This window comes from Aethalodelphis obliquidens, unplaced genomic scaffold (assembly GCF_003676395.1).
Source record: "Aethalodelphis obliquidens isolate GAN/ISIS:26980383/991018 unplaced genomic scaffold, ASM367639v1 scaffold7, whole genome shotgun sequence".
NCBI lineage: Eukaryota > Metazoa > Chordata > Mammalia > Artiodactyla > Delphinidae > Aethalodelphis > Aethalodelphis obliquidens.
Genome location: NW_020837951.1, coordinates 63,781,046 through 63,796,892, shown reverse-complemented (window position 1 = coordinate 63,796,892; position 15,847 = coordinate 63,781,046). Strand labels below are relative to the sequence as shown.

At 35.2% G+C, this 15,847-nt stretch overlaps 1 protein-coding gene across 1 annotated transcript in view; it reads left to right on the top strand.

Moving 5' to 3' along the window:
- Positions 1-15,847, top strand: part of FREM1 (FRAS1 related extracellular matrix 1) — a 155,990-nt gene that overhangs the window by 81,125 nt on the left and 59,018 nt on the right. The window contains exons 18-20 of the mRNA XM_027105887.1: positions 4,652-4,848; positions 8,314-8,536; positions 13,132-13,276. Of these exons, the coding sequence (XP_026961688.1) occupies positions 4,652-4,848; positions 8,314-8,536; positions 13,132-13,276 (565 nt within the window). The remainder of the gene's footprint in view (positions 1-4,651; positions 4,849-8,313; positions 8,537-13,131; positions 13,277-15,847) is intronic.

The following is a 15,847-nucleotide window of genomic DNA, read 5'->3' as shown; positions in this document are numbered from 1 at the left end:
AATGGATAGAAAAATAAAAGACCCAACTACATGCTGCCTACAAGAAACTCACTTCAGCTTCAAGGACATACATAGGCTTAAAATGAAGGGAAGGAAAAAGAGATTCCATGCAAATGGAAACCAAAAGAGAGCAAGGGTAGATATACTTATAATAGACAAAAGAGACTTTAAGTCAAAACTGTAACAAGAGACAAAGAAGGTCATTACATAATGATAAAGTGTTAATTCATCAAGAGGATATAATAGCTGTAAATGTATATGCACACAACATTGGAGCACCTAAATATATGAAGCAAATACTAACAGATTTGAAGAGGATAATACACAACAATACAATAATAGTAGGGACCTCAGTACCCCAATTTCAACAATGGATAGATCATCCAGATGGAAAATCAATAAGGAAACATTAGACTTGAACTATATGTTAGACCAAATGAACTTAACAGACATATACATACATTCCATCCAACAAAAGCAGAATAAACATTCTTCTCAAGTGCACATGAAACATTCTCCAGGATAGATCATGTGATGAGTCAACAAACAAGTCTTAGCAATTTAAAAAGATTGAAGTTGTACCAAGTATCTTTTTTGACCGCAATGGTATGAAATTAAAATCAATAACAGGAGGTAACTAGAAAATTCACAAATATGTGAAAATTAAGCAACACACTTCTGAACAACCAATGGGTCAAAGATTAAATTTAAAAAAGAAATCTAAAAATCTTAAATAAAAATGGAAACACAACACACTAAAATATATGGGTGCAGCAAAAGCAGTGCTAAGAGGAAAATTTTATAGTGATAAATGCTACATTAAAAAAGTAAATCAACTAGAACTAGAAAAACAAAAACAAACTAAGCCCAGGTTTAGCAGAAAGAAGGTGATAACAAAGACCAGAGCAGAAACAGAGAACAGAAAAATAGAAGAGATTAATGAAACTGAATTGATTTTTTAAAAGATAAATGAAATTGGCAAACGTTTAGCTAGACTTAACAAGAAGAAAAGAGAACTCAAATAAATAAAATCTGAAATGAAGGAGGAAACATTACAACTAATACAGAGGATCATAAGAGACTACTCTGAACAATTATACACCAACAAATTGGACAACATAGGAACATAAAACTTACCAAGTCTGGATCATGAAGAAATTAAAAATCTGAACAGACCAATAATCAGTAAATAGAGTTAATCAGTAATCCAAAACCTCCCAAGTAAGAAAAGCCCAAGATCAGATGGCTTTACAGGTGATTTCTACCAAACATTTAAAGAAGAGTTAGCACTCATTTTTCTCAAACTCTTCCAAAAAAAAGGAGGAGGAGGGAACGCTTCCAAACTCATTTTACAAGGCTAGCATTACCCTGATACCAAAGACAGATAAAGATACTACAAGAAAAGAAAACTACAAATCAATATCTTTGATGAATATAGATGCAAAAATTCTCCACAAAGCAATAACAAACTGAATTCAACAGCACATTAAAAGGATCACACACCATGATCAAGTGGGATTTATATCTGTGATGCAAGAGTAGTTCAGCATATGCAAATCAATAAATGGGATACACCACGTTGATAGAATGAAAGACAAAAATCCTATGATCATCTCTATAGGTGCAGAAACAAACATTTAACAAATTTCTACATCCTTTTAAGATTAAAAACTCTCAACAAATTGTGTATAGAAGGAACATACCTCAACATAATAAAGCCTGTATATGCAGAACCCATAGCTGGCATCATAGTCAACAGTGAAAGGTTGAAAATTTTCCCTCTAAGATAAGGAACAAGACAGAGGTGCCCACCCTCATCATGCCTATTCAGTATAGTACTGAAAGTCATAGTCAGAGCAATTAGGCAAGAAAAAGAAATAAAGGGTGTCAAATCAGAAAGGAAGAAGTAAAATGTTTCTGTTTGCTGACAATATGATATATAGAAATTCCTAAAGACTTCACCAAAAACTGTTAGAACTAATCAACAAATTCAATAAAGTTTCAGGGTACAAAATCAACATACAAACATCAGTTGTATTCCTATACATGAAGAATAAGCTATCCGAAAAAGAAATAGAGAAAACAATCTCATTTATAATAGCATCAAAACCAATAAAATATTTAGGAATAATTTTAACCAAGGAAGTGAAAGATTTATATGCCAAGAACCATAAGACATAGAATTGATGTCTTGATGAAAGACACTGAAGAAGACACAAATGGAAAGACATCCCATGTTCATGGACTGAAAGAGTTAATATTGTTAAAATGTCCATACCGCCCAAAGCTATCTATAGATTCAGTGCAATCCCTATCAAAATCCCAATGGCATTTTTTACAGAAATAGAACAAACAATCCTAAAATTTGTATGGAACCACAAAAGACCTCAGATAGCCAAAGCCATCTTGAGAAAGAAGAACAAAGCTGGAGGCATCACACCTCCTGATTTCAAGCTATTATTACAAAGCTATCGTAATCAAAGCAGTATGGTATTAGCATAAAAACAAACACATAGATCAATAGAACAGAATAGAGAGCCTAGAAATAAACCAATGCATATATGGTCAATTAATTTTTAATGAAGGAGCCAAGAACATACAATGGGCAAAGCACAGTCTCTTTGAGAAGTGGTGTCGGGAAAAATGGACAGCCACATGCAAAAGAATAAAACTGGACTACTATCTTACGACACAACAAAAATTAGCTCAAAATGGATTAAAGACTTGAACATAAGACATGAAACCATAAAACTCCTAGAAGACAACATAGGCAGTAAGCTCCTTGACATGGGTCTTGATGATGATTTTTTGAATTTGACACCAAAAGCAATGGCAAAAAAGCAAAAATCAACAAGTGGGACTACATTAAACCAAAATGCTTCTGCACAGAAAGAGAAACAATCAACAAAATGAAAAAGTTACCTATAGAAAGGGAGAAAATATTTGCAAACCATATATCTGGTAGGAGATTAATATCTAATATATATAAATTACTCATACAACTCAATACAAAAAGCCCAAACAATCTGATTGAAAAATGGGTAGAGGACTTGAGTAAACATTTTTCTGGAGGAGATGTACAAATGGTGGAACAGGTACATGGAAAGGTGTTCATCATCCCTAACCATCAGGGAAATGCCAGTTAAAACCACAATGATATATCATCTCCCACCTGTTAGAATGGCTATTATCAAAATGGTAAGAGATAACAAATGCTGGCGAGGATGTGGAGAAAAGGGAACTGTGGTGCACCGTTAGTTGGGAATGTAAATTGGTACAATCACTATGGAAGTTCCTCAAAAAATTAAAAATAGAACTTCCGTATGATTCAGCAATTCCACTTCTGGGTGTATATCCAAAGAGAATGAAAACAGGATATCAAAGACATATCTGCACTCCCATATTCATTAGAGGATTATTCATAATAGCTAACATATGGAAACAACCTAAATGTCCATTGATGGATGAATGGACAAAGAAAATGTGGTATATATATATATATATATATACACACACACACACACACACACACACACACACACACACACATACATTAGGATATTATTCAGCCATGAAAAAGAAAGAAATGCTGCCATTTGCAACAACATGGATGGACCTCTGAGAGCATTATAGTAAGTGAAATTCATCAGACAGATAAAGACCAATACTGTACGGTCTCACTTATATGTGGAATCTAAAAATATTGAACTCATAGAAACAGAGAGTAGAATAGTGGTTGCCAGGTGCCGAGGGTAAGGGTGAGGAGATGCAGGAGATGCTGGTTGAAGGCTACAAACTTTCAGTTATAAAATGAATAAATTCTGGGTATCTAAGGTATAGCGTGATGACTATAATTAACAATACTTATTATACACTTGAAAGTTGCTTTTAGAGTAGAGCTTTGATGTTCTCATCATATCAACAACAGCAAAATAGTAGTTATATGAGGTGAATGATATGTTAATTAACCTTATTGTGATAAACACTTTGTGGTATAGAATGTTTCAAATCAACACATCATACACCTTAAACTCACACAATGATTTGTGCATTATGTGTCAATAAAGTCGGAAGAAAGAAAGATTAATTGCATTAAAGTTTATGCAGTTTCTCCTGTGACTCATACACAACACAGAGTATTTTTATCTTTTGATTTAAGGCAATGTCAGAATACCAAAATAGCAGGTCAGTTAATTCCATTCATTCCTACCAGTTGATATGTAGTCAAGTAGGCAGATGATTGATGGACTCTTGTTTTGCCTTTATATGAAAGAGATGGTTCTTTTCTTGTTCAAGCATGACAAGAACTGCTCACACAGGAACACTGGTTTTAATCAAGGGAAGGAAAGTCTCTCTGACATTCATTCCAAGTGTATAAAGAATGGTCATGAAGTCCCTATAATCCTAGTTAGCAGTTATTGCCCTTCCGTTCTCCATGAAAATTTTAATTGTTCCTTATAATTTATGGATATCTGTTTTTATGTTGATGGTTATAGTGATTATAGCAGCCCCTGAAGCTGATTGTTAGGTCAACTGCTATGACCTCTTATTTCCTCTGCTGAGAAATAGGCTATCGGATTAAGGATTAAGGACCAGTAACTTGGAAAAAAACGTTTTTCTTATTTATGTGCTCCATCTTGGTGTGCTCTAGCTTCGTTTCGGTGGAAAGACATGAAGGCTTTACACATTAACTATGTGCAGTCCAGGCATCTGAGGATGGAACCAACAGCCGACCAGTTCATGGTGTATGTCACTGATGGGAAACGACGCTCCTTGGAGATACCATTTTACATTATAATCAACCCCACAAATGATGAAGCTCCTGATTTTATAGTGCGGAATGTTACTGTAAGAAAGATATCAGAATTTTCAATTTCTCTTTTATCATTTTCTAATTTTTATTTTCACCTAGCCCATTTACATTAGTCTATGTGCACTTAACACTTTAAGTTGATGAGAAGTAGAGAAGCCAGTAACCTGTTATGTAATGCAATCACTTGAAAAGTATTTTTCTAATAATAGTGATGTTGGTAATGATAATAATAATTGCTAACATATAACAATTGCATGGTTACAATTATAGTTGCATATATAGAGAATGTAGTACTTACTAGGCTGTAGGTACTATTCCAAACCCTTTACATGTATTCATATTGAATCCTCGCAGTAGGCTTTTAGAGTGATGGCATTATTATTGCCATTTAATAACTGCAAAAAATGAGGCTTAAGAGGTTAAGTTAGTGGCCCAAGATCACAGCGCTTGGAAGTAAGTAGCAAGTAGGGGATTTGCACCCAGGTGCTCTGATTCCACAGAGTGCCCTCTTAACCAGTGCTATAATAGCAAGGGCTCTTAATTCGTGAATCACAGGCATCTTTTTTTATACAGCTATTTATAAAGATACATGAAATGAAAAATACAATTTGGACCATTATTTTTATGCAGTTTGAAAATGTCTTTATATTATATAATAATATTTGTTAGTTTTATTTAAAAATTCAGACATATACTTAAAATGGCCCAGCATATCACTGCTGAGACAACAACTGTTGTCTTAAAGAATAATAATAAATATCTATGGTTAAATAAGTTAGAATGTTGAGAAACATACACAGTGAAATATGAAATTCTCCCTCTTCAACAGCCCCTACCCATAGCCACTCCCCATCAGTTGAGGTTTTAGTAATTAATTTCCACAGAAATAATTTGTGCACATGCCAGTGATGTGTGTGTGTGTATATGATTTTTCTGTATGTTTTTACCTACAAATCAGGGATCATACTATACCCTACTCTCTACTTAAAAAAAAAAAACCTTAATTACGTATATTGTAAATATTTTCATATCAGCATATAATCCTTTTTAAACAGTTCTAATGTTTATACAGTTATTTAAAACAGACATGCATATAGCAAATCCTGATTAAATGAATGAGCACAGGCTTTGGAGTAAGAGGGACTTGGTGTAGCTCTTTACTAGTTGTAGGGTCCTGGGTAAGTTATTTCTCTTTGTTTCTGTTTGCTCATCTGCAAAACGTGTATCAAATCTTCGTTTAGGGTAGCCATGACAATCATGATGGTCAGGCACATAGAAAACCCTTAATAAATAGCTGTCATTCATGTTAGTCTTGTTATGTTTGTCATCTTTTTTCAGACATTGACCAAAGCACATATTATCTATTTTGAAACCATTATCTTGCCTTATTTTGCACTAAAAATCATCAAACTCTAAATGCAAAAGTCTTTATTTGATTTTAATTTTCTACTGAATCTTAATGGTATATGAAAGCCACCTCAGGATGAGACTTAAGAGCCAGTTCCTGCTTTTCCTCTTCTGTTGGCACATGGATTTCTCCAGAGAGCACTTCAGTAATTATGAGAGAGAGAAAAGAATTACAGATGATTCCTTCTATACCTACCTCTATTGTCTTGTATCTGTCTAGGACTGGGGTTTCTGAAATAATTAGGCCACTGGGAATTTGTCTCTTGCTCTTCTCTGAAAGCAATCATGCTTTTTTTTTTTCCTGTGCATTCCTTAGAGAAGCTGTTGAAGAGTAACAAATATGGAGCCCCATGTGTTATTGGCAGAGCTGGCTTTAAGCTTCAAGTGATTTTTTAAAATAGTCATATTTATTTTGCCTTCTTGTGAAAAAGTGTATTTATTTTGTAGCTAGCTGGGCTTCCATCAAGTTGTGCTGCAACTTGCAAAGAAAAAATTGAGGTTTTAGTTTAAGTTATTATAATCCATTTCAAAGCTGTCTACTAGTGAGTTTCTGTATTTTATGTCTCTTGATCTAAACCTATTTTTTATAATCTCAATAAACAATTGAATGTGCAAAAAAGAGTCCCACATTTTTTCAATAAAATTTCCCAGTCATCTTATGAATGAATTTAGCATTTTGTAAATAAGAAAGGTTGCCATACAGTGAGTCCAGGAGCCCCAAGCTTTATAAAGACAGATAATTAGAACATCTTTTTAAGTTGCTTTATGAAAGTTTTTGGAGAAAAAGGCAAATTATCATCAAAGACGATTCCCTAATTCTCTCATTGTGTATTCAATTATGATGCCATCTCAGTTTTTAATAAGAAAACCAGCATAATTTTAGCCCAAATATCAGATATTATGATTCTTTTTTATGCACGTTCAAGGAAGAGTGGTTGCAGAAAGGCTCTCTTCAAAGTCCTTAAGAGAGGCTGAAGGGAAAGGCCATTTTCACAAATCTAAACTGTATGTCTTCTTCAAAGCTAAAATGTCCACTCAGCCACGAACACATTCCTGGGCTCCTCCACTCTTTTGCACTTCTTGTTTATCCATATTTAGTAGCACTAGATATTTTCTTCCTTGTGTCATAGTTATTGATGGACAGGCCGTCACATTCTCATCTCACTTTGATTCGTTAGAGTATTCGTATTCCCACAGCATCCAGTGAACTGCAAATGCCCAATAAGCACATGTTAAACTTATACACTCATATTATTTAGATCTTGCTATATTTCACAATAGGAAACAGAAATACTTCTTTGTTCCCTTGCTATGAGAAAAAGAAGATAAAGATGACTAAGCACCGTGTCAGTGGTACTAATGGTACTGATGGTTTTAAATAACTAGATCCTACATGAAATGAAAAACATTCAGTTCTCTTTATGCTTAAAGGATTATGAAACCTGAAGTGGGGTGCAGGGTCGTTCAGGAAGATTAGAGGTGTGAAGACTGGGAAGAGATGAGGGACCCAGAATTAAAATATATTCTATCATGCATCCAGAGGCATCCTCTCAACTGTTGTTGACTGTAATTGAAATATAGAAGGTTTTACTACAATGACAAAAGTTAAAAACACCTAATACCCCCAGTGTGCATAGCAGATATTTGTGCCATTTCTAAAACAGAAACGTAAGAATTATGAAAGCAACAAGGTCCAGGAGATTAAAATAACAGGTTAGGATCTGAAGGCAGGGTCTATACCTGGTGACTTCCAGAAAGCAAGCATCCCTTTGGTTGCTTTTTCCCCCAACCTTTGAGTTATGAAATATATATATGAGATTCTATGTATCTCTCCTTTAGTCCTTCATGTAAATAAAGTGCTTTGAAATCTTCAAAAGAAAAATGTGAGAAAGATTAATAGATTTGTTCTTGTCTTCGAAGGTCACGTTGAACCAGCAGTTTCTTTTTAGGACTCATTACACACACATCTCATGGAAAATTTGCATGGGTATCTTAAAATTATATAGGATATGTTAAAATTATTTTTTGAGCAGTTTGCCAAAAGAAAGACAGGTTTTATTTAGCATGCAGCTGACTTTCCTGTTTTTGTTTAGGTGTGTGAGGGTCAGATGAGAGAGCTGGATTCTTCCATCATTAATGCTGTTGACCGGGACATTCCCAAGGACCCCTTGCTGTTCAGCGTCACTCAGAAGCCACGTCATGGCCTCCTCATCAACGGGGTGTTTAGCAAAGACTTGCCTCAGTATAAGCAATCACCCAACCCTGGCCAGAAGCATGAACTTGTTTACAACTTTTCTATGGAACTTCTCAAGAATGGTATATCACGCTTCATTTCAATTTGTTTGTTGTTGTTGATTTAATAATTTAACCCAGGAAAGATAATAATAAATCACAGAAAGAGGAAGTGAAGAAATGGCATTCACCTACATTCATTATCCCTCAAGGGTTTTCTCTGGGCTCTGGATTAATGCAGGGCTTGAAGCCCCAGCTAGAGATAGTGGGTAATTGAAAAGGAAATAATATGTTTTCCTTCACTTTTCGAGCATCAATAAAAATGGTATTTGTGATTTTTGGTAGTTTACCCCAAGCTTTTTTTTTTTTTTTTTTTTTTTGCGGTACGTGGGCCTCTAACTGTTGCGGCCTCTCCTGTTGCGGAGCACAGGCTCCAGACGCGCAGGCTCAGCGGCCATGGCTCACGGGCCCAGCCACTCCGCGGCCTGTGGGATCTTCCCGGACCGGGGCACGAACCCGTGTCCCCTGCATCAGCAGGCGGACTCTCAACCACTGCGCCACCAGGGAAGCCCTACCCCAAGCTTTTAATGTCATAATAAAAAAAATTTCTTTTTAAAACTATTGAGATCGTGGAACTAAATTGAAGAGATTTGTCTGCCCAAACATCCACATTTGAAACAAATATAGAACAAATATAATAACTCATTATTCTCTGAGGAGATAATTTGCCCTTTAAGGAAATGACACATTGGAATAGCAGCCTGAATTATTCTTTCATTACTCTTTCTGAAAAATTGATCTTATCCCATTTAACATATATATATAAATGCTTTTAAATATTTGAGAAAAGTGTGTTGGCTCTAGAATCACTGCCTACTTGCATTCTCCTTCCTGCCCTGCCTTCATGTATTCTGTTTACCCTGCCTGAGGGGTCCTTCCCTCTCCTTCCCCTGGCCACCCAGTACCAGCCTTCAGAACCAGTTCACTCTCGACCTCCCTGTGGAGCCCACCCGCACACTCCAAGCTCTTCCTTCTCTGTGTTTGATTTATCTAGGACTCGTTCCACATTTTTCTCTGTCTTTAAATTGTTCCTTTCCCCAACCAGAGCTCTCTGCCCCAAAGTTTATTTTGCAATAGTTGCACAATATCATATCATGTTTGAATTGAAAAAGCTAATTAACATACTTCTCAGTTTTTATCAATTGCAAAGAAAGAAATTCCAGAGCTTAAATGATGGTATTACCAAATGAATAACCCTGTGTAGGAAATAATACAATATATTGTTACAATATTTTCTTCAAATTTAAGGCCAAGGAAAAAGAAATAATAAATCAAATTTTACTCTCAGGAAAGTCAGTTTTTTGGGACTTCCCTGGTGGCGCACTAGTTAAGAATCTGCCTGCCAATGCAGGGGACATGGGTTCGATCCCTGGTCTGGGAAGATCCCACATGCCACGGAGCAACTAAGTCCGTGTGCCACAGCTACTGAGCCTGCATGCCACAGCTACTGAAGCCTGTGCGCCTAGAGCCTGTGCTCCGCAACAAGAGAAGGCACTGCAATGAGAAGCCCATGCACCACAACGAAGAGTAGCCCCTGCTTGCCGCAACTAGAGAAAGCCCGCGTGCAGCAATGAAGACCCAATGCAGCCAAAAATAAATAAAATAAAATAAACAAATTTTTTAAAAGTCAGTTTTAAAAAAATAATATTCATTCTTTATTATTAAGTTAAATAAGTATTGTATGCATATTGTGTGAAGTTTGCACTACATGATCATTTTGAAGAAAAAAATTTTCATCTAAATTAATATTTTGGTGACATTCTCAGAGATTAGATTTTCACCTGTATTTTATTTTTGGTTCATTTATGGCTACATTAAAAAAAAAAACTTTAGTATATTCTAACCTCTGCCTCCACCAAACATACAGAACTTAAAAACTACCATATTATGTAATCTGTTTTTTTTCTTATCAATTATTATAAGCATCTTTTTACCTTTTAAATATTGAGAACATGATTTGTGATAATTACAGTGTTTCATTATATGGATATACTGCACTGTAATTTTATACAACTATCTCCTATTTTTAAATATGCAGATAACTTCATATTTTGATGTTATAAGTTATATATCAATAAACATATTTTACATATATTTATATAACATAAATCTTGGTGCCCATCTCTTAATATTTCTTTTGAATAAATTTTTATAATGAGATTGCTTGGTACAGAAAAGTCAGCATTTATAATACTTTTCGGGAAAAAGAATACCATTGCTACCACGTGCCTGGGTATGCCTTTTGTCCTAATCAATAATGGATATTATTTTTAAAAACCTTTGCAAACTTGGCGGTCATTAATAGTCTCTCATTGTTAGCTTGATTTGAAGTTCTTAGATTGAGTGAGATTGAACATATTTTCATGTTTATTGACCAGATATGTATGTTTCATCTTTTGTGAATTTCCCAATAATATCCATTGCCCATTTTTCCATCAATTCGTATTGATTAATAAGGGATTGGTAAATACTGATGCTTTGTATTTTTGTCACATTACAATAAGTTTTTCCATGTTTTATTTGCCTTTAATTCATGTTTTTAAATACAGAAGTCAAAATTGTAGGTAGTAAAATTTATTGTTATTTTTCTTTATGTATTTTTCTTTTGTTTTTATATTAGGAAGATCTTCTACATCCAGGAATAAGATATTTATTTGTATTTTCTTCCAAATCTTTTAAAACAGCTTTATTGAAATATAACTCATGGGCCATAATATTCACCAATTTAAAGTGTATAATTCAGTGGGTTTTAGTGTATTCATCATCACAGTCGATTTTAGAACATTTTCGTTACCCCAAAAAAGTAATACAATACACATTAGCAGTCACTCTCATCCCTCCCTCCCCAAAACCCCGGGCAACCACTAACCTATTTTTGCCTCTATAGATTTGTCTGTTCTGAACATTTTACATAAGTGAAACCATATAAATGGAATATGTGATCTTTTGTAACTGGTTTATTTTATTTAGCATAATGTTTTCAACATTCACCCATTTGTAGCATGAGTCAGTACTCCATTCCTTTTTATTGCCAAATAATATTCAGTTGTATGGACATACCACAATTTATTTATCCATTCATCAGTTGATGGACATTAGGGTCACTTCCACTTTTTTGACTATTATGAATGATGCTGTTATAAACATTCATGTACAAGTTTATTATATGGGTATATACTATATATTCATTTCTCTTGGCTATATATCTAGGAGTGGAATTGCTGGGTCATATGTAACTCTATGTTTAACATTTTGAGGAACTGCCAAACTGTTTTCCAAAGTAGCTGTATCATTTTACATTTCTACCGGCAACATATAAGAATTCCATTTTCTCCACGTGCTCACCAACATTTGTTATTGTCTATCTTTTTAATTATAGCCATCCTAGTGTGTGTGTGTGAAGTACTATCTCCTTGTGGTTTTGATTTCCATTTCCCTAATAGCTAGTGGTGTTGAGCATCTTTTCATAGGTTTTTTGGCTATTTATATATCTTCTTATATCTTCTTTGGGAAAATGTCTACACAGATCCTTTGCCCATTTTGTAACTGGGCTGTCTTTTACTATTGAGTTGTTAGAGTTCTTAATACATTCTGGATACTAGATCCTCCCTTATCAGGTATATGATTTGTAAATATTTTCTCCAGTTCTGTGGGTTGTCATTTTGCTCCCTTGATGGTTTCCTTTGGAGTTCAAATTATCTATGTTTTTGTTGTCGTTTTGTTTTGTCACTTGTACTTTGTGTCTTATCTGCAAAACCATTGCCTAACCCAATGTCACAAATGTTTTCTTCGAACAGCTTTTCTAGCTTAGCTCTTGGTGTTTAGGTCTATGACCCATTTTGAGTTAATTTTTGTATATAGTGTGAAGTAGGGATCCAATTACATTTTTTTGGCCTATGGATGTCCAGTTGTCCCAGCACTATTTATTGAAAGACTACTCTTTCCCCATTGAATGGTCTTGGTGCCGTTGATGAAAATCAGCTGATCAGATACGTATGCGCTAATTTCTGGGCTCTCTTTTATTAGGTTCCTCTGTATCTATTCTATGCCGGTACTACCCTATCTTGATTACTGTAGCTTTGCAGTAAGTTTTGAAAATGGAAAATGTGAGTCCTCCAACTTTGTTCTTTTTTTTCCCAAGACTGTTTTAGCTATTCTGGGTCTCTTGCATTTCCATATAAATGTTATATAGGTTTTTAAAAATAGTTTTATAATTAAGTTTTGATTCATCTAGAGTTTATTTTGGTTGTTGGCTTGAGGTAGGGATCTAACTATGAATTTCTCTATGTAATGAACTAATTTTCTGTTTCATTTAAACACTCTGTCACCATTGTTCTCCTGCAGTTTATTAAATAATATTTACTTTCTCACTGATTGTAAATAAGATCCTTATCAAATACTAACTTATTTAAATAGGAACTTTCATTGAACGAGGACAGGTGCTCTTACTTCATAAAACAGTTTGATTTATGCATTTATCAATGCAACCTTATTGTATTGATTAATGAGCTAATGCTAATACCAATGCCTTGGAGGTTAAAACAAATTATCTGTGACGTGCTTTGAAGTGGTTCGATCATAAAAAAGATTTACTTTCTCTCTTTTTTCCCTTTTTCCAGGAATGAGATTGATGTATTTGCATGATGACTCAGAGAGCCTTGCTGATGACTTTACAATCCAGTTGTCGGATGGGAAACATAAGATACTTAAAACCATTTCTGTAGAGGTCACCCCAGTTAATGATGAGAAACCAGTGCTGAGCAAGTAAGCTACCTGAAAAGAGTGCCTTTCAAATTCTGTATAAAATTCTGAGGTCTGGAAGACTAGATGCAAATGGAATGTGTGTCCTCAAGAGACAAACAAGTCTTTGACAGCTCCTGCCTGTTACAACTTGCCCCACCTAGTCAGGCACCTAGAACCTTTGGTGCAAATATTAGTTAATATAACTTCTCCTTAACAATTCTCAAATTAGCCTTTTTAAAATTAATTTTTATTGGAGTATAGTTGCTTTACAATGTTGTGTTTCTGCTGTACAGCAAGGTGAATCAGTTATATGTGTACATACATCCCCCCTTTTTTAGATTTCCTTCCCATTTAGGTCACCACAGAGAATTGGGTAGAGTTCCCTGTGCTATACAGTAGGTTCTCATTAGTTATCTATTTTATATATAGTAGTGTATATATGTCAATCCCAATCCCTCAATTCATCCCACTCCCCCTTCCCTCCTTGATATCCATAAGTTTGTTCTCTACATCTGTGTCTCTATTTCTGCTTTGCAAATAAGTTCATCTGTACCATTTTTCTAGATTCCACATATAAGTGACATTATACGTTATTTGTTTTTCTCTTTCTGGCTTACTTCACTCTGTATGACAGTTTCTAGGTCTGTCCACATCTCTGCAAATGGCACTATTTTGTTTCTTTTATGGCTGAGTAATATTCCATCGTATATATGTACCACATCTTCTTTATCCATTCCTCTGTTAATGGACTTTTAGGTTGCTTCCGTGTCCTGGCTATTGTAAATAGTGCTGCAGTGAACACTGGGATGTATGTGTCTTTTAAAATTATGGTTTCTCCACCTTTCAGTTATTTGATTTTCCTCTAAAAGTTTTATTTACTTGTCAATAATTCAAAATAACCAAACATACAATATAGAATGAACAGTGTACTAAATATTTAAACACATGCATGTACACACATCAGAGTGTAATTAATATATAGATTCAATTAAAGTGTGGTAATATTAACTGCAGACAGTCCTCACTGTGGATTTGGTCAAACTTTGAACTAAGAGTGACTGAGGGAAATATATCACTGACACTTCTTTCATCATCTTGGTATTTCATTGTCCTCCAGTCCTCTACTGTGTTCCATAGGGATCAATGCCCCCTTGCCACCTGTTGTCAAAATGATCACTTTTTAAAAATTCTGTACTGATATTATTAATTGCAGACTTTCTCGGTGTCTCCCTCTGTAGCTGATCAGAGTTTGGTCATAGGGTACAGAGTCTTCATCAATTATATTTCTATAGCTCTAGCCATTTCTCTTTTTATTGGAAACTCTACAGAACTGTCCAAGGTTAGAACTTTAGGAAGTCCGACTCTTCTCAGGTGCTGGGTGGAGAGAATTGTCTGCTTCTTGGTACCTCTTTGACCATTTTAATGGTGTAGCAGTGAGGGGCATTGAGTAGACAGTCCAAGTCTTTATCAGGAAGCGAACAATTTCCTGAAGTGTGTAAGCTCCCAAAGTCTCGTCTGCTTTGCAGAAAACAGGACCTTAAACAAATCCCTTCCTTATTCTGCCAATTCTCCTGCTGTTCCCTACGGGCCACCAAGGCCCTTGGAAAGCATTATGGGAAATACTGGAGATAGTTTTTTGGAGGATTGCATCTCAGATATGAGTTTGACAAGGAATATTCAATAGAACTTTCTATTTCCTTATTCTCTAGCTGGAATGTTGGATTGGTAAATCTTGATTTATAAAAATGAAAATATGAAGGATATTGTGGTATTATGAAACCTCCTTTCTGATGACCTCATTTTACCTAAAAAGAAGGGAGAGAGGTGAAAACTGGTGTTTATTAAGTGCTTACTATGTGGCAGTACGTTGGCTCCTTTCACATATAGTTGTTCCTTAGGTCCTCACCAAAACTGTGTGAAGTAGGTATCGTTATCCTCACTGAGACAGCTGAGACCAGAAAGGTAAAATAACTTAACAAGGCACTCATTCAGTCCTATCTGATTTACTATTTCTTGCTGTGTTCTTGCTATTAAACTTCCTGGCATAGCTTCATCTACAGAATCACCAAAGCTCCTCTAACTTTGCCTCGAAATTCCTCCTCCTTCTTTTCTTTTTTCCTTTTCTTCTTTCCCTTCCATATGTGTCCTTGGGCATATCACCTCTCGCCTTCTCCCAGAACTTGCTCCATTATTTTCTCCCTACCGCATCTTCCATCTCTCTCTTTTCATTCCTTCTGCTAATAAGACACAGGGATATAGTTAGTGGTGAAGGGAGCAGATTCTGGAGCCAGACTGCCTTCATTCAGCCACTTACCGGTGGTGTGACCTTGAACGTGTTAGTTAACCTCTCACTACCTCTTTGTCAACTTCTTTGTAAATGGCGATAATAGCAGTATCCTCTTCATGTGGTTGTTGAAAGGATTAAAGGAATTAAAATATGTAAAGGTACTTCAGAGACTAGTACCTATTAAGTTCTCATAAGTGTCAGTTATTAGCATTATTCCAAGCAGGTATTCTCATTCTAAAACTACAACGATGACCCAGTCCCTCATTTATTTCAGTGCCAAAATATTTGGAGGAATAGCTTGTGTT